The sequence below is a fragment of the Crocodylus siamensis genome, chromosome 2 (assembly GCF_052110815.1).
Source record: "Crocodylus siamensis isolate JL-2025a chromosome 2, ASM5211081v1, whole genome shotgun sequence".
Lineage (NCBI taxonomy): Eukaryota > Metazoa > Chordata > Crocodylia > Crocodylidae > Crocodylus > Crocodylus siamensis.
This window is the reverse complement of record NC_143396.1, coordinates 23667370-23695226: the sequence shown is the minus strand read 5'-3', so window position 1 is coordinate 23695226 and position 27857 is coordinate 23667370. Positions and strand designations below refer to the sequence as shown.

At 44.2% G+C, this 27857-nt stretch overlaps 1 protein-coding gene across 6 annotated transcripts in view; it reads left to right on the top strand.

Moving 5' to 3' along the window:
• Positions 1-27857, top strand: part of SORCS2 (sortilin related VPS10 domain containing receptor 2) — a 983379-nt gene that overhangs the window by 825106 nt on the left and 130416 nt on the right. For all 6 annotated transcript variants that reach the window (XM_090035537.1, XM_090035536.1, XM_090035535.1 and 3 more), the window contains exons 9-10: positions 12119-12298; positions 26260-26406. In XM_090035537.1, coding sequence (XP_089891663.1) covers positions 12119-12298; positions 26260-26406 — 327 coding nt within the window. The remainder of the gene's footprint in view (positions 1-12118; positions 12299-26259; positions 26407-27857) is intronic.

Here is a 27857-nt window from a genome sequence, read left to right as displayed (position 1 = left end):
GTTTTTTGTGTATGAAAAGTCTCTGATTACTTGGCAGATTTTGTTCTGCATCATTCAGCCTCAACACTTTAATTCTGATCAGCTCAGTGAGCGTGCAAGATTAAAGGGACTCGATCAAGATGAAATTCACATTTCTGTCTGCAAATGTTATTCTCTGTACAGCAAAGAGTACCACCACAGAATTGTCTAACTGAAAGAAGTTACAACGCCTGTACTTAAAGAAGGAAAGCTCCTGCCATTTCAAAAGATGGCTGTTGGTAGTAATAGGTAGTAGGTAGCTAGGCATTTCTCTGTCTAACAGGACAATAGAATTGTGCTGAGTGAGGAATCAGCTCACTGAGCATCTGTGAGTGTGGCTGTAGAGCCCAGTTCTTGTGTTACAATCTTTTCTGCACTTACCACATTTGAAGTTCATAGCAAATAATCATGAATGCAGTGTGGGGCTCTTCCTGAGGTTTCTTCCTTCTTTTGCAAGTTGGACTCACCTTTTGTCAAAAGCATTCATTCCATACTTAATAGACAACTTCCAAGCCCTTCAAGCCTCAGCAGTTTTCTGCCAGTCATTTGGCTTGATGTTCATTGTTTTCGTATCTGTTTTGCAAGCATCTTGACCTGGAAATAAGGACACACGTTCTTCTTTCCATAAAGAGTTGTCCATACAAGATATTCTTAGGTATACAGGCATCATCCCTTTTCTGCCTGTAACCAAACCATTGAAGTTGATGCTGGCCAAGAAAAGAATGGATGTTCAACCTCTCATGCTTTAAATTATTCAGCCTCCCATGCTTTAAAGTAAAAACTATTATGTAGAAAGTTTTGATTTGTGAACTGCTATTTGCTGCTGCTGCTGCACTGATAGCCCACATAGAAAGTGACCATCTGAGTATGTACATATATAAATTCCTTTGGTGACAGTCCCAAAAGTATATCCCAGAATAAGAGAAAACAAAATCCCACCACTCCAAATCTCAGAAACCTCAGATGTCGATCCATCCTAGATGACTGTTCCCCATGTTCCTTCATGGAAAGAGCAGATTATGCTGATGAGTTATGGTGGGCTGTCAATCTTTTTCCAATAATTGGAAGAGGTCTTTTCTGACAAAAAGGTTGAAGGCCTTAGGTCAATGAACACAATGTAGAGGGGTCTCCTTCATTCCTTACATATTTTTTGGATTTGTAGAGGTGAAAAGTTCATATCTATGGTGGCTCTGCTAGCTCTGAAGCTACACTATGACTTAGGGTAAATACAATCAGCAAGGACCTGAAGTCTTCTGAGCACCACCTGAGTGATGATCTTTCCAACAATACTTAGTAATGAAATGCCATGATAGTTGTTCCAGTTACTGTAGTCACCTTTATTCCTGTACAGAGTGACTATTTTGGCATCTCGCATATCTCGTGGAACTATCCCTACTGCCCAGCAGTGAATAAGAAGCTGGTATAAGTAGTGGAATAGCATAGGTTTCCTGCACTTGATCATTTCTGCACGAATGCGATGTCTTCCAGGTGCCACATCAATGGCCAGATTCTCTATGGCCTTAATTAGGTCCTCAACAGTTAGAATATCATTGAGCTGTTCAAGGACGGACAGACTCTCAATAAAATTAAGGGCTTTGTCAGTGACATCATTTTCCCTTGAATAGAGTTCAAGATAGCGTTTTGCCCATCTTTCCATCTGTTTCTTTTGATCTGTTACGATGTCTCCTGATGCAGTCTTTAATGTAACTGACTTCTTTTCAGTTGGACCTATTGCCTTCTTGATTCCACCATACATGCCTCTAAAACTACCAGTGTCAAATGTGTATTGAATTTCCTTGCACAGTCACAGCCCATAATCATTGGTGCAGCATTGTGAGATTTGTTGGACAGCCTCAGTTCCTTCAGAGTCCCATCTGAGGCATTCTTCTTGTGATTTAACATTGCAGTTTATGAGCAATGAGCTTTCCCTTGCCAGAAGAATGTGTAGTATTTTTCTCTTAAGAAGCTATCCAAGGCCAGGCATGTTTCTTGCCGTACTGCAGTGTCAGCATTCAACTTGTTTAATTCCATATCTATCACTGCTGTCGTATGAGCATCAGAAATATTCACAAGGTTGTCAGTCAGGTCAGTATACATGGTCCTAATATTCCATGGTGAAATACAGGGTATGGATTTTCTCTTTTTCTTTTTGTCTGGTGCAATAATGCAATCTGCTTTTTGAGTTTTGGCTCCTCTGCTTCTTAAGTTTTGGCTCCAAGCACCTATTAGAGCAAGCAGACCATGGTGGATCAGCACCTTACTGTCTAGGGGCTACCCAGCTTTAGGTGGGTGATAGCTGATCAGTGAGATACAATAATCTCTCCCACCAGCAGAGGCAACTCATATTGTCCCTCTCTTCAAATGAGCTGGACTTACAACTCTTAACTGCTAAATCTTCTAACTCTTAACACCTATGTTGAATCCTCACTTGAAAGATAATGTGAAGCTGGAGTGACCCTTCTAGGGCACAAGAGCCTAGGCAATGTATATAGCGGCATGGAGGGTGCAGACCAAGTTACATTCTTTGCATGATCTGGCTCCTGAAAGCACTCTGCAGCCATGTGATAACACATGTGCATGGCTGCAGAACACTTTTAAAATGTCTGATCATGCAAAAAATTAACCCTTGTTAAATTGGGTAGTAAATGAAGATGCTCTAAAGTAAAGGGCCTTAGGCAACTTCTGTATAATTCCCTATGAGGGTTAAATGCCATGTCCCTGGTCTGACATAGGGAGGAAGCAGAGAGTCTCCTCCCCGTGCAGCGAGGGAGGGCGGAGGAAAGCACATGTGCTGCCCACCCACCTGGAAGGAGCCAAACCAGAAAGCCAGCATTCATTGGCCATGTGGGGAGGTGGGGGAGGATCCCCTCCAGCACAGTTCCTGAGTTTCCCTCACGCTGCCCCTCCTCCCCTCACGAGGGAATGAGTGCTGGCCAGCTCTTTCCTGCTAGGTGGCTGTTTCCCAGCACGTGAGGGAAGGGGAGAAGCTGGGTTGCAACTGGGCTGGCCAGCTTCAACACAAGGCTAGAGCATGCCTATGTCCTGGCCTTGGCTAGTGCATGGAGGTATCCAGCCCCCACCATCAAATGTTGAACGTCTGTTAGTTTCATGACACTGTAACTTTAATCACTTTGTGTAAAGCACAGAAAGTTACAGTGTGATCGAGGTGCCATTCTGCAACTTCGGTTAGCACCCTGAGTTGCCCACACACCCATGCCCCCCTCTTGGTGTTGCTGATTTAATCCAAAGAAGAGGATGGTGCTAGTATGTTTGCAACCAGCTTAGCTGCTGGAGCTGCCGGAGCAGGAGATAATCTGTTTAGGGCTAGACTGGCTGTTGACTAGGGTTAAAGAGCCCAGTCAACCCTCAGTTCCACAACCTTTTGCCTGGACCTCAGTTCCACAACCTTTTGGCCATAATATGCTACATTTTAAGTATATGTAATATTTTTCAACCCCAGCGGAATATTTCAAAACAGAGGAAATCTGCATTTTTAATGAAACCTGTTGAGCTATTTCACAGTTTTTTGGCTTAATGCATTTTGCAGCACTTTATTGTCATTATCACTGAGGTGTTTTGCTATTATATTCCTACCCTGCAATAAAATTCACTAGTCCTAACCCTTCAGCGATCCAGTGGATTTTCAGTGTGGACAAGAGGAGTGCTTATACATGAGCAGCAAGGCTGCTACGACATGCTGTAATTACAGTGAGTTGGAGAAGACTCTATTAATCAAGTCTGCTGGAGCATGGTAATTACTAGGGTTGTATGAAATTTTGGCAGCCATTTCATTTTGTAGGTGTTTTGGGCCGTTTTGGCATCCAAAACACCGAATCTGAATGGAAATGGAAGCTCCAAAACAAATTGGCTAGTGGCTAGCTCTGGTAGATTAGAAACTATAAAGAAAAAAAATCCCAAAGAACAAGAAGACACAAAATATTCTAGCTGACCAGAATGATCTCATTGCAGTCTAACTTTTATATCGGCCAGCCTCTTGGTATTTTACTGAACCTTCCCGCTTTTGAATGGTCTTGTATGGTTGGTTCAGTAAGATAGATCACAAACACCCTTACCTCTTGGGAGCATCACACTTTTAATGGCTGACTTTCCAGCTGCAGATTATTACTATTGTTGAGTTTGGCAGAAGTGATGTAGAGAGAGAGAGAGATGTAGAGAAGAGATCCAGATAATCGTTGCAGTGAGACTGGGAGTATTTCTGGCAGGAGAGGCAGCATGGAAATTTGCATGAGGATAATAAAGGGAGACAGATCATAAGGAGGAGGAGGAAGGCAGGATGAATAGCTGGACCAAACATGGTATGAGCTGAAAGGTGAGTGAGATGGGAATGCAGTGGAGAAATCACTGTTAGAGGGGATGCCCTGGTTGGAGTTGCAAGCATGGAAGATTATTTTAACTACAGAATTCTTCATGGGGACAGAAATGCCTTCATTTGAATTAGGAAAACAAAGAAACAGCGATCAATTATTTTAAGAGTGTAAAAAGTTACTGGAGAAGACACAAAAGCTGGTTTGTGACACTAGAGCGTATTCTAAGTCTTTAAGATCTTTAAAATTAGCTGAAGGGTTATGTACCAATGCAATTGAATAAGTAATGAATGATTAGCAAGATTGCTGGAAAAATTAAGCAAACAGCATGCCTTTGAATAGCCTGAAGAAAGTAGGGAAGGGGAAAAAGAGGGTCTGGCATGAAGGCTATTACAATAGGCCAAGCATGAAGTAATCAAGAAATGAATGCATTGCTTATAGGATCTGCTGAGATCACAGCCTGAGGTAGTAAGTCTATGGGCATAATTTAGATACAGCAGCACGAACTGTTTCCTTTACATCAAGATATTTTTCTCTTCCCATCCTATTTTACTGGTTAACCCCTTTTTTAACTTGCAGGATATCTTGCTTAGCAAACTTTGATAATGGCCCAGTTCTGCAAAGTGCAAAATGTCTTCTCTGGATTTGTCTAAACCACTGCTACAGGCTAGTCTCCGATAGGCCTGAGAGTAGCCACTGAAGACAAGGCCAGGGCAGCTGGATTTAGAGTGCTCCTTTGAACTTGGGTGGGCAGAGCAAGGATGAGCTCTGTTCAGAGCACAGACCCGCTGCTGCAGCAGTCTGAACACGGCCAGACATTGTGGCCCACCGAAATGGAGAGTGCTTAACATCTCACAAAACTGCATTTGTCAAGCTCTTTTTCTTAATTGCCATTTCTCTCACATAGATCAAACAGTGCAAGGAGGGAACATGTTTTTAACTTTATTTTGGCTTGAATTGCACCATCCAGGTTCTGTTCGGTTTAAACAAAGTTTTAGTCAGCTATGAAACTTGCAGCTTGCCTTATTTCAAGTAAATTTTCCAGACCCAAAATATTTGGGCAGGTACTATTCTGCAACACTGTTGAAGGGAAGGCTGGTACTGCTTGACAAAATAAACTGAAACAGTCACTGCTAAAAGGATAACAGTAAGCCTGACTGAAAGATGGGAGTTTGAAAATGGAGGCTTTTAATGGAAACCCCACGCCTCAGAAGGTGGAGGACAAGTTTGATTAATACCAGTACCTCAATTCCTGCCCAAGGAAGTGAACATGATGAGTAGATGTAGCTTGTTTTCAATATGGCAGAGAAGAGCTAACAAAATTTAGTTATTACTGTATTTACTCAATTCTAAGCTGAGGGTTTTCCGCTCCCCCAGTCAGCATGGGGGGGAAAGGCCCCTCATCTTAGATTTGTATACAAAGCAGGAGGGAGCAGGTGGCTGCTGTGGCTCTTACTCTGGCCCTAAGCCTGGGTTGAGGCCAGAGTCAGACCCCTAGAAACTGCTTGCCTACCCGCTCTGCTTGCCTTCTGCAGCTTCTGCCCCTCTCCTCTTCCTCCCTTTACTGTCAGAAACTGCTCAGCTCTGGCTTGGGCTAGATTCCCTCCCAGGCGCAGATCGCATGGAAACTCTGCCCCCTGCTCAGCCAATCAGCAGCACCAAAACTACTGCATGGTCCCTGCTCGGCCAGTCAGCAGCTCTGACACTGTGACACAGCCGGCAGGGGCTGCTGCTCTTCCATGCTTGTGCTCCAGGGAGCAGAACCCAACAGTCTCTGAGAGTAAGAGAAAGGGCAGGCTGAAACTGGGGAAATGGGGGAAAGGACAGAGATTATGGGGCGTGGGAGGGGTAGGGCAGAGGCTGTGGGGAGCTGGGGGTGGGGGTTGCCAGTGCTGGGAGGGCAGGAAAGCTGCAAGGAGAAGAAGTGATGGGGGCAGAGGGCAAGGGGGCTATGTTACCCCCCTGGCTGCTGCTTTCCCTACTATAGTGGGGAGTGGGAATTTAAGCCAACCCTCCAACAATTAGATTTCTATACTTGGAAAATGATAACGCATTTATAAAATTTCCATATATAGAATGTAATTGGGGGGCAGGGCATCTTAAATTCAGGCTCAACTTAGATTTGGTGTAAATACGGTACTATGAATTCTTCTAGTCTGGTCACCCTGCCTTTCAGCAGGCCCCTGGTCAACTGCCCTACATATCTAAGTCTTTTCTTAAAAGCTACCTCTTTAGATGGCCAGTTCTACACATTGTCAACTGCAGTAGTGCCAAAAGGCACTCTTTTTTGCTGTGTTTTCTTACATGTCATCCCAGAGTTGCTTTGTCACATTTTATTTAAAATCTAAGAACTTGAAGCAAAGAGTATTATCTGTTTTAGTGGCTTCCTTTCAGCTCCAGCTTCATTTATTTGCTAGGTAAGGTAGCTATTCTTAGGCTGTTTCAGACAGACAAATATGTTAGTCATGGATTACAGTTGACTACCAGCCTGTGACTCCCTTATTAACTCGATGAGTAGTGCCAGTAATTTGAGGTAGCACACAAAGGAAAGATTTAGATAGATCTAACTGCCCATTTACGCAGCATTCAAGGAGCTGCAATTGGATTCACCTGAGTAGCGAATAGCTCCATGAGTGACTGGTGCCTTCTGAATCTGGGGGGGCACCTGCAGAAGCCACTGATGGCAGTGGGGGAACCAGCCTGACTGACAGCATCAGTGTCAACTGTCGGCGGGGGGAGGGGAGGCACTAGCCCCGTCGAGGGGGAGGCCATGCACCCTTTACCAGTCACCTATGAATATCTGCATGGGTTTGGAGCTGGGAAAGCCCAACCATTCACCCTAATCTCAGGGCAGTGCTCTTCCTACCTCAGACCCTGACTGAAATATGTTTAGTCACTTCCCCCCATTCCCAGACGGACAATCCCCCACTGCCTGCGGACCCACCAGCCCCCACGATCCTTCCAAGTGCCTCTCCCCAGACCCACCAGCAGCTTCCTCTCCTGATCCTACCCAATCCTTTTCCACCCTGAGTTATTTACTTCAGGTTTCTCTTGTAGCTCCTGGCACTGGCAAACATCTGTACATGCTACTTTTGGTCTATGATCATGTGGCTTACTTTAAGGCAGGTGATTGTAGACAGGGTGCAGCCATTTGTATGCACCCTAAATGGAGCAGTGTTCTATCAAATGCCTTTGCTTTGAGCGATTTTTGAACCATGCGGCAGAAAGATACATTAATAGGATGCTAAGCAAAATCTACTTTTACTTCAGTACATAATTTTTCCTGCTAGGTTTTGGGGAATGGCACTGAAATCACAAGTTAATAAGAAAATGTATACAAAATAGAAGACTTTCTCACAGGTTAATTTGCATTATAAGATGGCAGAGATTTTAAAAATAATTTAGAGTAGTGAATTTGATTCAGTGAAGCATTTCAATAACCACCTTTTAACTACAAAAATGCTTTTCGTCTAGCTTTTCTTGTAGGTTAATATCGTGTTATCTTAATCTTGCAGGCATATCAAAAGATACCTTACAAAGTGATACTGGTCATGCAGTGTAAGATATTCAGCCTTGTCTCCTCTTCTGCCATGCCTAATCAAGCTAATTCTATGTAAAGAAGTGGAAGTGTAAGGAAGAATGTTTGTTTTTGTTTAGGTTTTTTTTTAACATATTTCCTTTTATGTTCCCTCCTGCTACCTAATCATTTTTGTGAGGTCTTTTTTGACCTTCTAGTTTGTCAGTACCTTTCCAATAATAACAACACCAGAACTGAATGCAGTGGTTCACAACAAAGTTGTATAAGGAGAGATAATACACTTTTTATCCCCTGGCCTGATGTCCCTTTCCAAGGAGCCCAAAATGACAGTCACCATTTTTTGCTGCTATATCCTATTTTAAACTTGGGTTCAATTTTCATTCTGTTATCACTGTCTATTTCAGTGTTGCTACTTCCTGGTTTCTTCTTCCAATTGAATATTTGCTTGCTGAGTTATTTTCTCCTGGTGAACTAGCCTTCATTTTGCATGAAAAATTGAAAACAGCAAGCAGGAAATCCAGGAAGGATGGCGTTGCAAACACAAAATATTGGAATAATGAATTTGGGACATTGAATCTCATGTCGTTGTGTATATGACAATAAAATAAATCTATATATGGGTGTATATGTGTGTACACATATTAGAATAATAGTCAGAGGGCCCAGGCAGGATCTGATCCTTCTGTAACAAGTGCTTTGTAAACTAATGGAAGGACATTGACCCCATCCCAAAGAATTTGTTCCTTTTACTGGGTGCATCTACATGTGAATTTAAGCAGGCTTAAATTTAATGCACATTAAGCTAATATACATTAAGTGTTTTTTGGCAGGTGTCTACACATGGTGGAATTGGGACTACATTTAGTCCCAGGTCAGTGCAGCCCTGCCATGAAACCCGGTGGCCACTGGGGGGCGCTCAAGCCTCCAGACACCACTGCCAGTACTTGCAAGCCATGTTGAAGTCAGATTCAGCTGCCAGCACCCAGCAGCCATCTTGAAAGCACACCTTGACACTTTCTGTGTCAGAGCACAGTGTGGCACAGACACAGGTAGCATGTGCCTACTCTGCTCCTGCCACAGCTGTGCAAATGCCAGGAGGTCCTGAGGGCAAGGGGCAGGTGCCTGCTGTGGAGCAGCAGGAAAGGCCCAGGGTCCTGCCTGGCCAGCTGCTGCTGGAGCAGCTCCACACGGCACTGCTCCTGGGCCTCCAGCTGGGCTCAGTGCACCTGCTATGGCTGGCCCTGTGCCTCCTCTCAGGCGGTCTCCTGAGTGATGTTCTCATCCCACCAGGACATCTCCTGCACCTGCCACACCTGCTGCTATCCCTGCTCATGCACTACCCATTTCTCAACTGCTTCGACCAGCCTCTGGAGCAGTTGGATCTAGTCCCTGGTGCACCACTGGTGCAGACAGCACATCTAAGCAGCTCCAGCAGCTGGTGGCAGTAACCCTGCTACAGCAGTCCCTCAGGGCCCTGTAGTCTCTCCCCTGCATACAGAAGTTGACCCCTAAGAGGCAAGAGACAGAAGGCTTTGTGCAAGTTTGCAACATTGCACGGATAAGATGCTCTGCAGCAGGGACCCTCACTGCCCAGCTGAAGTCTTCCTCTCCTGCTCCCTTCACAGGGCAGTTCAGGCCAGGCTGCTGGCAGCACCAGACCGCACTTTCCACTCCCTCTCCCTGGTGGCCAGTAACTCTGGTGCACTGCTGCCTAGGGCTTTGGGGTACATGGGTCTCCTGGACAACTGTGGTGAGAGGCTGGCCTTGCCCCCACCTTCCCTACAGGGGGCCTCTCTGGGGAGGTGCCCTGGGACTAGCCGTACCCTCCCGCTGCTGCTATGCCCCAAGCATGCCCCTGGTATGCCCCAGGCAGTGCATTATGGGCTGTTTGTGCAGGCAGAGGGCTACCTGAAGCACTGTGCCCTGCTGCTGATGACCCTGCTGGCACCCCAGGCAAACCTGCATTTCTGGTTCAGGACCCTGAGTTATGATGGCATGGGGGACAACCTCTACCACCACCTGGAGGACTACCTGTCATAGCACTACACTTCCCTCACCCCTGCTTCCAAGGAGGACATTGCTGCCAGCATTAATGCCTTCCTCGATATGATAGTCCTGTGCCTGTACAGCTGTGGGGACACAGGCTGCTCAATAAAGTTTTGAACTGTCCTGCCTCTCTGTGTGCTGTGGGGGTGGGAACCTGGGGCCAGGAGAGTGTGACAAAGCCAGGAAGGTTGTAGGGGCAGGGCCAGGGACTGGGAGGGCCCTCCCCCAGTGCAGGACTTACCATGTGTCCGGGGCTGGCGATGATGGGGGCTTGGCTGGGGCTCTCTATCAGCAATGGTGTCCAGCTGTGTCCATGGCCTGCGGTGAGCAGCAGGCTGGCATCCAGCCAGGACTTCCACCAGGCAGGAGCTGGCTGGCTGCTCCTTATGGTGTGGTGTGGGACTGAGCTGAGGGCAAGGCAGCTGCTGGGCAGGGCTCCCCGAGCTGCCAATGGATGCAGCAGCCAGGGAGGTGGGCAATGCATGGCAATAAACATCCGAGTTCACTTCTTCCAGTGACATGTCACTGGAGGTATCAGGACAGGATACAGGCAAGGACAGGCTGCCCCTGTGGGTGACACTTGCAGGGTGTGGCCTGTCTCCCACGTTGCCAAAATGTGGGTCAGTTCCTGCATGAAGGGCATAGTCTTATCAGCATGACTGGGCTGATGATTGAACTTGGTCATGGCCACTCACTGTGCCCACAAGACCTTGGCCTTCACGCAGCATTGCTGTACCATCTGGGAGTAGCTTCATGCAAGCACCCCAGTTGAAATGGGCTAAAAAATATTGGCATTCGAGCATCCTCCCTGTGCAAACTGCCTCTGAACGTTGGCCCCTCCCTAGAGTGCTATGAGGTATGGGCATGTGGGTGGGGCCAGGCCTCAACAGGGATGATGTGCTGGACATGCTCCCCATGCTGGCTACCTGGGCCCTTGTGCAGCTGTCCCTGCATTGCTGGCCCTGGAGGATTGCCAGCAGCACCCAGGACAGGGGCATGGCCAGGGATGGGGAGACACATAGCAGAGGCACTTCACCACAGTACCTGCAAAGAGTTAGAGCTGGGGGTGGGCAGGAGCAGGAAGCAGGTGCTGGCCTTGCTGCCATAGAGAGCAGGGCCAGCAGACCTAGGAGAAATCTCAGGGCTGGGCAAGAGACGCAGCAACCTGTAACCATTTGCAACACTCACCTGTGGCCAAGGAGCAGCTCTAGCTAGGGGACAGGACAGGCATAAGCTGCCAGGGTCCTGTTGAGGGTGGCACATAGGGCCTGGTGGACTCCTGAGCACACCAATAGGCTTGTCCAAGCTCCTGGTGTGTGTGTCCCAAGGCACAAAATGGCTGGAGGCTTTTATAGCCTGGAGCTAGGGGCTGCCAGAAAGCAGCCCAGCCCTGGAGCAGGAAAGGTGACCAGCCAGGATCTCTGGGGCTCAGCTCTGACCAGCCCTCTAGTATCTCGGCAGACGTAGTGCTGAAGGTCCTGTGTAAATGTGCATTGATGCATCTACATGTGTGTTAATGTGCTTACCTAATCGCACCTAAATATGGTACTTGCTTTATGCAGGTATATCAGTTAGGCTGGATTTGCCAAAAATCACCATTTTTAAGGTGTATTAAGGGCGCACACATGTAGATGCGTGCCCTTAATGCGCCTTAAATTGGGCTAATGTGTATTAATTGCCCACATGTAGACACACCTACTCTGGCTCATTTTGGACTGCATTTCTGTCCTCCATGGTTGGTTTGATTATAGAGGGGTTTCTTATGCTCTAATTTAAATTCTGGGAGACTAATTCACATTTTTGCCTGTTCAGTCTTTGGCCTTTCTCTTTCAAATGACAGTGGTGACAACAGTTTTGGGAAGTTGATAGCTCTCAGCTGGGACTTGAATAATTCCCCTCCCCATGCTCTACCACCCATTTTACTCTAAGAAACTAAGCACAGCTTTCAGACATTAGCAAGTTTGATCTCTACTTATCTGGTCTGCATTGTCAAGGGTGACTTAGAGTCGAAAGGTTTGATACCCCATTATCAGAAATCTAGAGTAGCAGGTAGTTCCTTAATACCTAGGCTGAGAGAGATTGCAATTAGGTATCACATAAATTTAATTTGACACTTGCCATTCATGACTAATTTGTCACTTATACTCTTGATGAAACTGTGCGTCATTTCATATCTTTTTTTTTTCTACAGGACTTACAGATTATCAGTACTGATGAGAACCAAGTGTTTGTGGCTGTTCAGGAATGGTACCAGATAGACACCTATAACTTATACCAGTCTGATCCACAGGGTGTGTACTACTCTATTTTACTAGAGAATGTCAGGAGCACTAAACAGCCAGAAGAGAATGTCCTGATAGATATTTTGGAGGTAAGGCACCAAGGCACCATATAGATATTAGACTTTTGTTGTTTTCTCTCTCTTCCCTTTCCTCTCTTCTGACCAGTGATTGTAATACTGAATACTCTTAATTTTATGTTTATAATGTTCTCCCTAGTGTTGTTGAGTGGCAAGAAAGAAGTAGAAAGTTGTTACTATTTTATTATAAAGTCTTCCTCTCTCTTTTCTTCCTAACTTGTTAGTTGTTTTTTAAGTATTTAATATTCTTGCTAGGAGATTCCAATGATTTGGAATATAAAATTGGTATGTTTTATTTCCCCCCGCAAATAGCAAGCTATAGTTTGCTTTCAGATCTTGAAGAATGAAACTGTAAGTCTAGGTGGACATGTCTAAATATGCCCCCATGGTGCTGTTGTTACTGTGCCATCATTTAGTGCTTCTTTTTGGAGGTACTTTTGGAAGTACTAAATGACGGAGCAGTAGCAGCCCATACTGCACCATGCCGGCAGCACATGGCTATTTTTAGCTGCTACGTCACCATAGCAACACACTATGGAGTGCGTTGCTATACTAACGTAGCTGCAGCATCGCAGTTTGTGCTTGCTGATGCTATATCACCGTAGTGCATTGCTATGGCAGCGTAGCATCACATGTAGACACACCCACAATTTATTATGGAAGGTGGGAGTATAAGAAGCTATGTAATTACCTTAGGTAACAATATTTTACTTTTAGGTGAGATAGTGAGACACTTTGGGCACGTCTACATGAGATGTTTACTGCAGTTGTCTAATTCACTCTGCAGTAAAGTCTTAGCATCAAAACATGAGCACGTACTATGGTGCAGTAAACTAATAAACGCTACAGTAGGATAATACTTGTCAACACAAATACTATCCTATGGCAGGGTTATTTAGAGTGTAATGGTGCACATGTGGACCCTGATGGGGCTTGCTGGGGCATGAGGGTGCTTCAGTGTGGGGGTGGCCTGCCAGCCAGCTCCACACTGGAGCACCCTCATGCCCCAGCCAGCTCCTCCACAGCACATTGAGCCTGGTTGGAGTGGCCCCAGGCTGGCAAGCTTACCCCCGCAGGCTCCCTTCCAGCCAGGACTGCTGCAACTTGGCTCAATATGCTTTAGTCGTGGGCATATGTTCAAACAGTGTGCCTGGGAGCAATGAACTCTGGCGCATGTGTACTGGAGTTTATTCATTAAAATTAATTGCACATGTAGACATGTCCTTTGTGGCCTGCTTTTATATTTAATTTGGTAGCATTTCTGCTGGTAAATGGGGTTTTTTTATTTCTGAAGGGTTAAGGAATATAATTATCAGTTTACTATGAAAATTAATTCATTGAACTTTTCTTCAATATTTATGTTTCTTTCATCTAGAAGTCTTTCAGCCAATAGGGTCTAAATAAATGGCAATTATTTGAACCTAGTACTAGGTCATGGATGTGGACCTTGACAAATAAAGAGCCAGCAACATTAAATTTGAGTCAGACCACAGATCCACTTGCTTTCCATAGGCATTCTGTCCCTAGAGAGGCTACTATGTGAGAAGCTATCCTTACAGACTACTCAGCCCTGAATTTTAAAATTGCAGCTTTGGCTAAAGAAAAAGGTACTAGGAAAAACAGCAATTTGGGAGAGGGACAGAGACAGAGATCAGGAAAATGATGAAAACACTTGAATTCAATAACCTGCCTTCCTGTAACTCTAAAATAGGCTTTTACTGAATGCTCTAGACTTCTTTGTAATGCATGCAAAATAATTTCAGAATAGTGACCTGTATAGTGTCAAAATTATTTTCTTACATACTGTAATTAGAAGGGGGAAATGATGGTATGCATAAAATGTTTCTTAGTGCCTCCACGTTTGTTTAACTCTGCTCATTCCACCAGGCTGTAGTGAGACAAAGAACAGGTTATAACTACCACCCTTCTAATTTGAGGAGGATAGTGGCTTAACATAATTACCTTAAAGCATGGTTTAAGTCAGAAAAAACCTATGGAAAAAGTGACCCACTTAACAAAAAGAATTGTTCCTTGCATGCTCATGGGGCATCAGCATAACTCAGAAGTAGACTAAGATTGCTTCCTTCTCCTGCATCATCTAGCTGAAAATCTCTAGCTACCATGGGTTGCTGCTTGCAATCCAGGTTTGCAACCTTGCCAAGTAGCAGATGCTGAGTAGGGCCTAGATGGAGAAAGGCAGGTGCTAGGGCCCTCTGCTGCTCTAGCTGGATTGTGCTGCTGATTCCCCCCAGCCTATGCTATAGGTTTCAGATCTTTGTTTGAAGACAGTGGTTCTCAACCTTTTTTGTAGCAACACCCATTTGGCCAGTCTTGACCCAGTGCCCTTCACTCCTGACTCTCTGTCCCCCAGCCCCACAAAGTGTGGGGCAGGGGGTGGGTGTATGGAGCAGGGGGGTTCTGTGGGGTATGGGGGTCCCCGAGCAGTCCCTTGCAGGCTGGATCTCTGCCAGCCTGCAAGGGAAAAGCCATAGTTTCCCCACGTTTGACTCCTTTAAAAGAGAATCCATTTTTAAAGTTTGTTCGCCACCCTTTCATATATTCTTGTGACCCATTTTTGGGTCATGACCCATGGGTTAAGAACCACTGCTCTAAAAGATATGTTCTCAAACTTGAGGTCACAGAGAGGTACTTGAAGGTAAATCCACTCTGCTCTTCCCTTACACCTGAATGGAAACCCAGAAGAAGTTCGTAAGTAGTGATCTACAGAATTATTTACTAAGCTCCAGTCAGTTTTTGTCAAAGTTAAGGGAGCTGCACAAGTGGCAGTCACTAAGGGAAGAACTAGCCTGTGAAATCTGTTTTTATGGCCAATGTGCAGAAAGAAAATATCCTAAATTAATTTGTATGCCAGGCTGAGTATCAGGATTACATTAGGGAATAATTAATTATAAACTAAGAGCATTTGATATGGAATGATTCAGCAACAACTAACATGAAACCCTGCAATGCCGGTTTTAAAAAGTCAGTTTTCAGAGAAGATCTGCATTGAACAGAAATAAGCATGCCTATCTAAATTTAGTAAGCTTAAAATTTGCAATGTATAATTAATGTTTGTCATCTTTTCCAAAATGTGATGAACCACTAATATTTTCTAGTGAAGTATTTTTAGGGGTGATTTATTTGCAGTATACAAAATAGTTAATAAAAATAAGATGGTAGTATATTCTGCGATACAGTTTTTTTCTCTTGTTTGGGTTGCTTCCAGGGCATATCAATAAAAGTGTCTCATCTTAGGAAAAAGGAATCTTGAACTCCAAATAGAGACAATCCTCATGGATTAAGAATTTCTCTTTCAACCAATGCATAATTCTGCTTCAAATTTTCACTGTTGGTCTTGATTATCTTCCACTGGCCTCATTTAATCTTTTACATGTGCATCTGCTTTAAAACCTTTCATAGGCTTTTACCTGCCTGCATTCATTTTCCTTGATATACTTTATCCTTTTTGTAGCATACATCTTTTCTGCTCTTGTTGCATATGTGCACAGGGAATAACCTCTAAACTAAAAGCTTTAAAAAAAACGAAAGGAGAAAAGTAAAGGAAAGAGTTGACTGTTCAAAGGCAGTATGGTCTTGATATATTGTACCAAATACTGTCAAAGTGAACCAGGCACATTGTTGATGTAGCTAATAATACAGAGAATGGTGGGATAATGTTTCAGGGTCCAATCCTCAAATAAAAGGGACTTCTCATATGAAGAAAGGCCACAGAACTGGGCCCTTATTTTATAGAAGGCACATCATGCAAATTATTGCTTATTTTAGGGTTCATACTGCAAATCCCACTCATACATTTAGTCCTTGAACATTCCAGTTAGCTGCATTGACTTCGGTCAGTTAATTACGAGTATTGTTATAGTTCTCCATTTATTCCAAGCTCATTGTCACCATAGCATAAAGTTGATAGAGAAGGTGCTAGAGAATCACAGATTACCGGTAATCTGGGAGAACCCACAAGGAGCACACTTATCATTAGTGCCATAGAGGAAGGAAGAGTCACTCACGGTCGCACAGAACGTCAGTGACAGATCTGGGAATGAGATCAGAGTCTCCTGGGTTCTAGGCTGGTATCTTTGCTACTGGGCCATCCATTTTGTAGTCACTGCATGTGCAACAGAGAACTGTGTCTTAAATTCCCCTCCCCCTGGCTCTTAGGCACTTGTTCTGAGCTATCTGGTACTCGTTATGATTTGCATTATGGTGGATTATAGTCAGGAACCCACACTGATTTTGGTGCCTAAGGACGTGTCTATACATGACGCTATGTTGTCATAGCAATGTGGTGCAGTGACATAGCATCTGCGGGCATCTACATGTGGCCAGCAGCTACTGCTCCATAGCAACATGCTCCCGTGTTATACCACACCGCTATGGCAAAGTAGCTGCTAAAAATAATTGTGCACCATGCATTCAGTGTGGTATAGCATGGGTAAATGCTCTCTAAGTCTTTTAAAAAACTAGTAGGGGCCAGAGGAAGAGGAAGTGTCTTTCACACACCGGAAGTGCTAGGAAGTGGATGATCAGGACTTGTGGCTCTCCTTTACTGAAGGGATTCAGATGCATATTTCCTGCCCTCTTCTTAAACGACATCCCTACCACCAGGCAATAGACTCTGATGAGATGGATGTGGAAGCCCGTACCCATCAGTCTCTCCTGTCTGAAGCTATTGCATTTTGCATAAATTAAATATTCATTGGATGAGAAAGAGTGAGCAAGAGAGTGCTTGACACTCTATGAAGGGGTAGACTTGGATTCCAGTCCCTGCTCCCAAGACCGCTTAAATAGTTTATTTTAAATTTTCATTAGATCAGATATTTAAACAGATCAGGAACTGAGTCTCCCCATATCTAGGTAAGCGTTTGAGCCATCTAGGCTAGGCCAAACACTTGTGCTCTTTATTTTTGGTCCATAGAATATTTACTAATTCCATATAAAGTTGACCAACTTCACCAGGAAGGTTTGAAAATTGCATGTGGTCACACCCCAGTACTGCCTATTGCATGGTAGTCCGGGCACTCTCTTCGGAGGAAGGAGCAGACTTTGAATCAAGTTGGCTAGAGATGGGAATTCAAAGCAGCTCTCCAGCTCTTTATCCATTGAGCTTTTGGATAAAAAGCTTCCTCCAGAGAACATCATCAGATTATGACCTGCATGCAACATACACAGAAAAAGTGTTGATTTATGAATCTTCACGGGGCTTAGCTATGAGTTAATAAAATAGCTGCTTGACATTATGAAGACTGAGGAAATTTGGGCATGCCCAGAAGCAGGCCTTTGACACCTAGAAATCTTTGTTAGTAAAAATTAAGTAACTTAGGAATTTTATATGGCAGCAGATGCAGCACTGTGAGCATTGCAGTTTGGGAGTTAGGCAGGTATTTGGTGCTTAAATCATTTTATGGACTTAACCCCAAGTCATGCCGATTATTTCTGGCCAGGCAAAGAACTGAGCCCAAGTTCTAAACTAACACCCTCACTACTTGACCATCCTTCTTGTATGTGTGCTGTGGGTAAGTCCTATAGAGCACTTCAAGACAAATCATAAGTAATAATAATGAATACCTAATTTATACCATGTTAATAGGTCTTGTCTCCCTTCCAACTGCCTGAATACCTCTCTTCCAAACCTCCTTTAATATCTGTTATTTGGAATTAAAGTACAACATCCTCTTAAATATTTCACATCAAAAGGATGATAGAATACCGACATGGGCAATTTCAGTAAAAAGCAGACATTTCTAATCATACTAAGACCTAGTAACTTGCATTCAGATACTGAGATATGATAAATCTTCAGATTGTGTTAAGCATAAGCATATCTGAAGATTACAGAGAGATAACTCATTAGTCTGAATTTAGAGAATGGTATTTAAATCAGTAAAGTGTTTTTCTTTTTGACCTGTACTGTAAAGACTGTTATCCAAACTCAGCTAGAACCAGACCTTCATTTTACATGTCAGTAGGCACATCTACATGAGATGCTTTATATACTGTGTATTAAATTAATCTAATGTACAATAAAGCATCACCATCTACATGTGCATAGGACTTACTGCACAGTAAATTAGGCTAGTGGGATTGTTTGCTAGTACCAGGAAATACAGGTACTAGATCAGGGTACCGGGCAATGATTTTGGATGGAAGGCTGCTTAATGAGTTTTGGCAAGCCATCAAGGGCCTCATGTCAGGCAGTCAGGGGCAGAAAAATATTATTTTTCTAAATTTTTTAGGGCCCCTACAGGCCAGATAGGATGGCCTGGTGGGCCACATCTGGCCCGTGGGCCACATTTTGCCCACTCCTGTACTAGATTAACAGCACATTAGCTACTACGGAGTAGCGCACATGTAGATACTGACCAGGAGCAATTTGGTGCTGGTCAGCCTAGGCAGCAAGGGGCCTACTGCTGCCTGGCTAAATCCTGATGCCAGGGGTTGAGGGGGAGCTGTGCCACCTGCAGGGGAAGCTGTCTCTCTGCCACACGAAGATCAGGATGCATCCCATTCCCCACACGGCCAGGAGAACTGTCCTGGCAGCCAGAACTGTTGCATCCCAGCCACATGGATATTGGGTCAGGACTGGCTGAGACACAGCAGTCATAGCTGCTGGGATAGCTCTTCCTCATCCTATGGAGATTGGGACGTGCCCTCGTGCCCCCTGCCAGTCCCAGGCTGGTACCCAGAGGAGTGTGGAGCTCCCCTTGGATGCTGAAGGGGGGCAAGCAGGGCAGAAGCAGTCTTGGAGTGAACTGTTCCCTTTGCCAGCTCTTTTTTGTTCCTGATGGACATATGTTCAGATGCGTGCGGGGGCACAATTTAATGCCCCTGAATTTTCTGCGAAGAAAATTCAGGCACAATAATTGCACATGCAGATGTGCCCACTGATATCATAGAGAAACTCTCATTGTTTCTTGTAGGCATAACAGCCATCAGAGGTCTCCGACCCACGTAATTCCTCTCACAAAGTTCTTAGGTCCTAAAGGGCCTATAAATTAAGGGACCAGTACGTGGCCCTTTTTCACACGAGGAGTTCCATTCATTTGAGGATTGGACCCTGAAACATTATCCTAATATACATGTTACAATGAGACTCTTAAAATCATTATGCCAGCTAATTATATTTTATTACATGCAAAATATTTCATACAGGGAGTTGAAGATGTCATCCAAAAAAATATTCATGGTCACTTTTCCATTCCACTAGGCTAAAAAGGGACAGTGTCATTTTTTTAACTTTCTTCTTTTGTTTTCCTCCTTTTATCATCTGTATTTCATATTTTTGTCCCCCTTGCCATGCATAGCAGAAGTGAATGTAAGGGCTGAGAAGTAAAAACATAAGCAGAAGCTGTTAAATTAGTGTGGTGAAAAAGATCGGTGACTAAAACTGCAATCTATATTATAACATGAAGTACCCTGACTATTATACATTTAATCAAAAAACAGGTAAGAAAACAGTGCACTCCTCTGCTAGTACAGATCAATGACATCGATGGAGCTATTCTCATTTAGACCAGCTGTAGATCTGGCCAACCTAGCCTACCTTTAAAGATAAATCTGAGTAACTGAAAATCACCTTAAGAACAGCAATGTTGTACTCTCTGAATAGTAGAAAATAGGCTCAGAAAAGCCTTTTGGGAAGATGGTTGCAAAGAAAAAGCACTCATATTTCAAGATGACCTAATATATTTTAGACAGGAAAATAATCTTTCTCTGAGGAGCATCTGAGTGAAGAAACAGTTTGCTGACCATCTATCTCTTACTTATTTTAATAGTTTTTTTATTAGGAAAGTTTTTGTGGACAGTTAAAACAACAAAAGACAGAAATGAAACCCAAGAAACTAAATTCAAATAAATATCTCCTCCAATTCAAGTGATTACTAAGAAGTGTCAGAAATGCTAGAGGTTGCAACTATAAAACTGTGAGTAATATATTAGCTTTTATTAACTGCAGACTGGAAGGGGTTTTTTTATTTATTTTAAGAAGCTCTAGATTTTTTTTCTTCTTTTGTAATAAAAGCATATTGTTTTTGACAGATGACAATATTTAACCTGAGCTTTAAGTTATTTCATGCCGGTAGAGTTAAAGTTTGCACAAAATAGAATATAAATGGAGTTTTCCCCTCTTCAGCCCTTGGGTAAAGGTCTATTCCTAAGAATAGCTTCTTAGAAACAAGACTTTAGGGCTCATTCAGCCACCTTGTGTGATTGACACTGGCATTGAAGCATTTGTTTTCTACACTGAGAGTTAAGTAGCTCTCCTACAACTGTTACATAATCCTAATTAACTAGTATCTCTTGAACCTTACATTGATCAGGCAAGGTACTAAGTTACTGATTACTAGGGCTGTGAAATCTTTGGGTGTTGATTCGATTTGGAGGAGATTTGGCTTAAATCAGTGGTCAAATCTCCAAATCCAAATCAAATTGGGAGTCCAATAAAAAGTTCTGAATTGATCCAAAGTTCTCTGAATTGATTTGGCAAAGATTTGGAGAGCTTCAGAGATTTGGGCAGTCCCCACTCACTGCTGCAGGGAACTGGACCCAGACTACATGCCGGTAAGTAGCGGGGGGTGGGGTGCTGGAGGAGTGGGGAGGGCACCATGGGGGGACCCCTGGCAGGCCCCATACCCTGCCTGCTCCCCCACCCACTCTCCTAGCCCCCCCTCACAAAAGCTGCCCCACCCAGCCCCAGCTCCCAGTTCTTAAAAAAAAAAAGAAGCCTCCACTCACTGGCTCCTGCCAGGCAGAGGGACAATCCCCACTCCCCCCCACTCCCCCATGCTGTGTGGGGGGGCTCTGCCATGAGCCCCCATCCCCTGCCTGCTCTCCCAGCCCTCCTATGGCTGCTCCGCCTGGCCCCAGCTCCTTGTTCTTTAAAAATAATTTTAAAAAGAAGTTCCGCTGCAGCAGCAGCCATTTGGGCTTCTGGGGGCTCACTCCACCATGGAGCATGGGGCAGTGGAGGGCGAGGGCAGCAGGGATCAACCCCACCTGCCAAGAACTGGTGAGTGCTGAAGTTTTTTTTTTTTTTTTTTAAGAGCCAGGAGCTGGGGCCAGGTGGGACAGCCATGGACGGGGCTGGGAGAGTGGGAGGAGGATGGGGCCTGTTTGATTCGGAGTCAGACGATTCAGCAGCAGCCACATCTCTGAATCAGATTCAGCTGAATCAATTTGGGACAGTGATTCCAATCACCGAATCAAATCACTGTTCCATGAATCAGCCGAATCCAAATCTGATGCAAATACTAGCCACTTCGCACAGGCCTAGTGAGTGATTACATTTAGCTCCTGTGTGGTTATTAGATGCTGAAGCTATAATAGTAAAACTGAACAAATGTCTAGGTTTGGACCCTCAGGTAGTATAAATTGTCATAGCACCTCACTAAGCAGTATATTTGGGCAGGGGGGAGAGAAATAAAGTGGTGCTCCCACCCTGCTCTGGGAGCTTTTGCCAGAGTGGGAGTGATTGGCTAGTCTGCAGTGCAGATGGGGGTCAGTGGGTCTGCAAGGAGGCTGTTTGTATGAGGGTGGGAGGGTTGGGGAGCAAAAAATGGCCCGGGGCGGCGGGGGAGTAGAAAAAATGCAGCCCTGGGTCTGGGGTGAGTGGTTGGGTTTTCTCATCCCTGAGGCTGCTCTCTGAACATATAAGGACATTCAGTAGATTGAGCTATGTCTGATCTAACATAATGGACCTCTCAGGTGAACAAAGTTAGACTGGGCTGGTCATTTTTGGCTCGATCTAACTTCCCAAACATCAGTACAGATAGGCCCACAGATTGACCTAACCTTAATTTGGTCGATCTAAAGTGTAACGTCTGCATATACCCTTGGAAGGTAGTTAGCACAGATTTGTAACTTTTAATACCTGGACACTCCCATTTTAAGTGCCTTTAGAATACTTTAAAGGTAACACCACCCTTACATGTAGTAGTTAGGTACTTACCTAGCAAGTAATGTCACTCTATTTTAGCTGATCTTTTTGCAAGTGAAATACAAAACCCAACATAAAAAATACCCCAAAGTTCTCCTGCATAATGATAGATAAGCAGAGAACCACACAGTTTGAGAGAGAACACAATGAACATACTACACACTAGAGTGACAAACACACACATGCATACAACAATACATGTAGAGGGATAGAGAGGAAGAAAGACATACATACACATATAAGAACAGAGAAATCAATGTAGAAGGACAGAACAACTCAGAACTACCAAGTTGCTTTTACAACATCCTTTAATTGGTCATCATGTTGTGTTGGACCTTTAAATAACTGTAGTTTTACCAGTGAAAACACCCAGTCTTCCCCACAGACAATGGATGCTGTACTGCACAGATTGCACAGATGTTATACTGAGTAGACTAGAATAAAGCACTTACATTACATTTAAGGCTGTGAAGAAGCTCTTCTATGTCTCATTACTGTAATACAGAATGATTTTTATAGAATTATAGAAAAGTACCCAATAGAAAGGTAGGGTTCCATGGGTCTTTTTTGACCCTAGATTTCAGGAGGGTGGACTTCAATGAGCTAAGGAGAATAGTTGGGGAAGCACTGAGGTCCTGGAGGGGAGGGGAGCCAGGTGTCCAAGAAGAGTGGTTGCTCCTTAAGGATACGAACCTCCAAGCCCAAAGAGAGGTAATCCCAACACGGATCAAAGGGGGCAGGAGGGCACAAAAGCCCCCATTGCTCACCAAAAGCATCTGGGAATGTCTCCTAGCTAAAAAGGAGACCCACACCTAATGTCAGGGAGGGACCATCACCAGGGAGGACTACACCGCAGTTGCTCGGGGCTGCAGGGGGGGTCAGGAAGGCCAAGGCGGAGATGGGACTGGGACTAGCTTCCCAGATCAAGGACAACAAGAAGTCCTTTTTTAAATACATAGGGGGCAAAAAGAAGGTACCGGGTACCATGGGACCCCTGCAAGACATGGTAGGAACTTCGGTCATCACACCAGACAACAAAGCTAACCTATTTAATGACTTCTTTGCCTCCATTTTTCTGAGCAGGGACTGGATCAGCCCCCCCACTGTGCCCCCCTCAGACCCCAGGGGAGGCGCACCCAGGCCAAGGGTCAGGGAGGATCTAGTCAGGGAACTTTTGGAGGGACTGGACGTACTTAAATCAGCTGGTCCAGATGATCTCCACCCCCGAGTGTAGCTGCGGTCATTGTGGGACCCCTGGTACAGCTGCATGAGCACTCATGGTGCTCTGGTGTGGTGCCAGAGGACTGGAAGAGGGCCAATGTGGTTTCCATCTTCAAAAAGGGGAGGAAGGAGGACCCAGGGACCTATAGGCCAGTTAGTCTTACCTCGATCCTGGGTAAGCTTTCTGAGAGAATTATTCTGGCGCATGTCCACAAGGGGCTAGCAGGGGAGACTATGCTTAGGGGCAACCAACACGGGTTCATTAGAGGCCGGTCCTGTCAGACCAACCTGGTGGCCTTCTACGACCAGGTCACCAAATCCTTAGATGCAGGTGTAGCAGTGGACTTTAGGAAGGCCTTCATCACTGTCTCTCACCCCGTTCTCATGAAGAAACTGGGGGACTGTGGTGTCGACACCTACACAGTCAGATGGGTCGCCAACTGGCTGGAGGCCTGCACCCAGAAAGTGGTAGTGGACAGGTCATGTTCGACCTGGAGGGATGTGGACAGTGGGGTCCCCCAGGGCTCGGTCTGTTCAACATCTTCATCAGTGACTTGGACGAGGGGGTAAAAAGCACCCTGCTCAAATTTGCTGATGACACTAAGATGTGGGGGGATGTGGGCATGCTAGAAGGAAGGGATAAGCTACAATTGGACCTACACAGGTTACAGGGGTGGGTGGAGAACAGGACGAGCTTCAACACTCACAAGTGCAAGGTGCTGCACCTGGGGAGGAAGAACCAGCAGCATACCTACAGGCTGGGGAACTCCCTTCTCGTCAGTGCAGAGGCAGAAGAGGATCTTGGAGTCATCATTGATGCCAAGATGAACATGGGCCAGCAGTGTGGGGATGCAGTCAGGAAGGCCACCCACACCTTTCATGCATCCACAGATGCATCTCGAGCAGGTCCAAGGAGGTGATCCTCCCCCTCTATGCGGTCAGGCCGCAGCTGGAGTACTGCATCCAGTTCTGGGCGCCGTACTTCAAGAGGGATGTGGACAACATGGAAAGGGTCTAGAGGAGGCCACTCGCATGATCAGGGGGCAGCAGGGCAGGCCCTATGAGGAGAGGCTACAGGACCTGAACCTGCTCAACCTCCACAAGAGAAGGCTGAGGGGAGATCTAGTGGCCTTTTACAAACTAGTCAGAGGGGACCAGCAGGCACTGGGGAAGTCCCTGTTCCCCGGAGCATTACCAGGAGTGACCAGGAATAACGGTCACGAGCTGGCAGAGGGGAGATTCAGACTATACATCAGGAAGCGCTACTTCACGGTCAGGGCAGCTAGGATCTGGAACCAACTTCCAAGCAAAGTGGTGCTGGCCCCTACCCTGGGGGTCTTTAAGACAAGGCTAGACAATCACCTTGCTGGGGTCGTTTGACCCCAGTACTCTTTCCTTCCATGGCAGGGGTTCGGACTTGATGATCTGCTCAGATCCCTTCCGACCCTACTAACTATGAAACTACGAAACTATGAAACTTGAATAAACTTGAGAGTTTGGAACTATGACTTATGATATGTGCAATGTTGTTTTTTATCATTTGAATGCTTAAAATGTATCTAGTACTATTAATGTAGGTTATGGTATAGACAAAGTCCTGTCAGGAGGAGTTCATGGGTAAGACTGGACCACACAAATCCTAAGCAGTGCAAGTTGAGTTTAGTACTAGGAGCTGTCTCAGCCACTTCATAGGTACTAGTCTACAAATATTATTTAAAAACCCCATGGTATTTGAAACCTATAGGGCTGAGCCCAAGCTATTAACTGATAAAAATGCTGTTCAAAGTAAACATTTCTAAATCAAATATAGATATAGCAGGAAAAGAATGAATGGTGCTGTGTCCTCAGTTTAGTAGATCTACACCAATTTACACCAGCTGAGGATCTGGCCTTTTGTATAGGGGAAATAAACAAAAAAAATAAAGGCAACAAAAAGTTTACACTGGGAAATATAAGACACTAGTTCAGTTAACAGGATTTGTAATAATAGTAAACAATACATGCACTAGTGCAGGATCAGGTTTTAAAATTATAGTCAATTGAAGTTATGTTGAACTTTGAATTAAGTAAGTGATAGACAAACACTAAGGCCTTGTTCCATGTAGCTGGGATATCTTGGGGTGAGATTACACTTTAGAGTTAGCAGGTGCTAATTCTAAGGAATGTTAGTTTTTGTTAAGGTTAACCAGTCTTGGATGATAGCTAGTTCACCTGGGAGCAGTGCCTCCTGGGATACTGGAGGACTGCAGCTTGATGATTTTGTCTCAAGTGAACACCCAGAAGTTAACTGAATTCAATCAAGTAGCACAGCTCAAAAATAATCTTGGCATGAGTAATCTAATAGAGTAATGGATACAGGAGTAATCTGATGTAGATTGCAGTTGCATTACTTGTAAACACAAAAATATGCCTTGCATATTAACCTGAGAGTTAAACTCTCAGGTTGCTTAAGTAGTTCACAAAATTGAGACCTGGAGTAGCTTGCATGTTAAAATCTTCAGAAGTATGATCAGAAATTGCAACACTCACATTCAATAAATAACATAATTTGTAAAATAAGCAGTAGAAATTGTATTTCTCAATAGTGTCAATACTCTAGAGAACCAAAAATGTATTTTAAAATATAGCCAGAATGCAAAATTGTAAACAGCTTCATATTCTTTTTTTTTTTTAACATACTGTATTTTTTCCTAATGAGAGAAAGTCTCTGGTATATTCAGTTTTCAGAAACAAAGGAATCTCTAAACCAGGAAGGAAGGAATGTTTTCATGTTAGTCATTAATTGTATTTATTTTTGTTGCAGGTCAGAGGTGTTAAAGGAGTGTTTTTGGCTAATCAGAAAATTGATGGAAAAGTGACAACTCTGATAACCTATAACAAAGGCCGTGACTGGGACTATCTGAAACCTCCAATCACTGATATGAATGGTAAACCAACCAACTGCAAACCTGTAAGTGGTTCCTTTCACTTGAATAGTTAAGTCATCTCAAATACCCCACGCAGAGCTTAAATTTTCCTCTTTCGTACCAGTCTCATAACTTTTACAGTGGTTATGTGAATTTCTGGCTCAAATTCAGATGTAGCTTGAGTAGGGAAAATGTCTGCACCTTGTATTTTCTTATTCTAGGATTTAGCATTACTTACATGGGACAAATTTGCTCTAAGATGCCTTACACACAACCCCAGTCAAGCTGATCATTTATTTAATGTTATTTTTCCATTACTCCAAGGAACTTGTTTGGTAATGAAGACTACTTCAGTTTAATACACAAATGCCTTTTCTTTTTCTATCATGAATTCTGTTGTTTCACCTTAAAACAATATTGTCCTTATAATATAGGGAGGGGCTTTGCTCATTGACTTAGAAATACATGTGTAATAGCCAAAGTCAAAAGCTTTTTGTTTCTGTGAGCTGATGTTATTGCAATTTGTTTACTTGTTCTAGTTACACACTACATTGCATTTTTATTGTTCAAGCTGCACTAACAAGCAGGTTGTTTGTGTCTGGATCTCTGCACCATTGGACTCTTAGATCTCTGCATTGTGTATCATCATAAATGCCCTCAGTCATGAAGCAAGACAGTAGGATAGGTTTCTCTTTATTCTTTACTGTATAGTAGAAACAAAGGGCGTCTTTACACATGCTCTGGGCATGGGGCTCCGAGAACTGCTCTAATTAAAGCACCCACAGCATCTCATGTATTCAGCATCCCATGCTCATTACTTAAAAATGGTGGCAGGGGTGCTTTGACTAAAACTCATTTGACAAGCTTTAGGTAAAGTGCCTCTGCCACCATTCTGAAACACACGGACACTGAATACATGCAACGAGGAAGCTGCTGGAGCTCACTAATTATCATGCTCCAGCAGACTCAATCTGCTGGGAGGGATTACTTGAATCCGCTGCCATGTGCTGTTAATTACAGCACGTCGGAGCAGCATCCCCACATGTCTGTAGGCACCCAAAAGTCTTGTGTTGGGTGAAAAAACTCCTTTTAGAAGAGTAAATAGGACTTGATATAAAGCCCAGTAGAAATACTCCCATTGACTTCAGTGGGCTTTGGACTGGGCTCCAAGTCCTCACCTGTGACATCCTCTTGCTCCTGGTGAAGTCATTGGCTATGCATCCATCCTTTTCATTGGAAACAATATTAAGCTTGAAATAACACTGCAGAAAGACTAGAAATCATTAGGTAATTAGAGAGTTGATTAAACATTGTCATTTGAAAATATTTTCAAATTATTTTATTGTCCCATCAGAAGTTGTTTTAGTACAAACAAATCTAAATCTAATCTGGAATCTAGTTATTTTTTATCTGTTTATAAAGGCAGCCCTGGGATGGTGATAACCAAAAACAGTAACAAGTATATCTTCACTGCTTTTATTACTACCTCAATCCC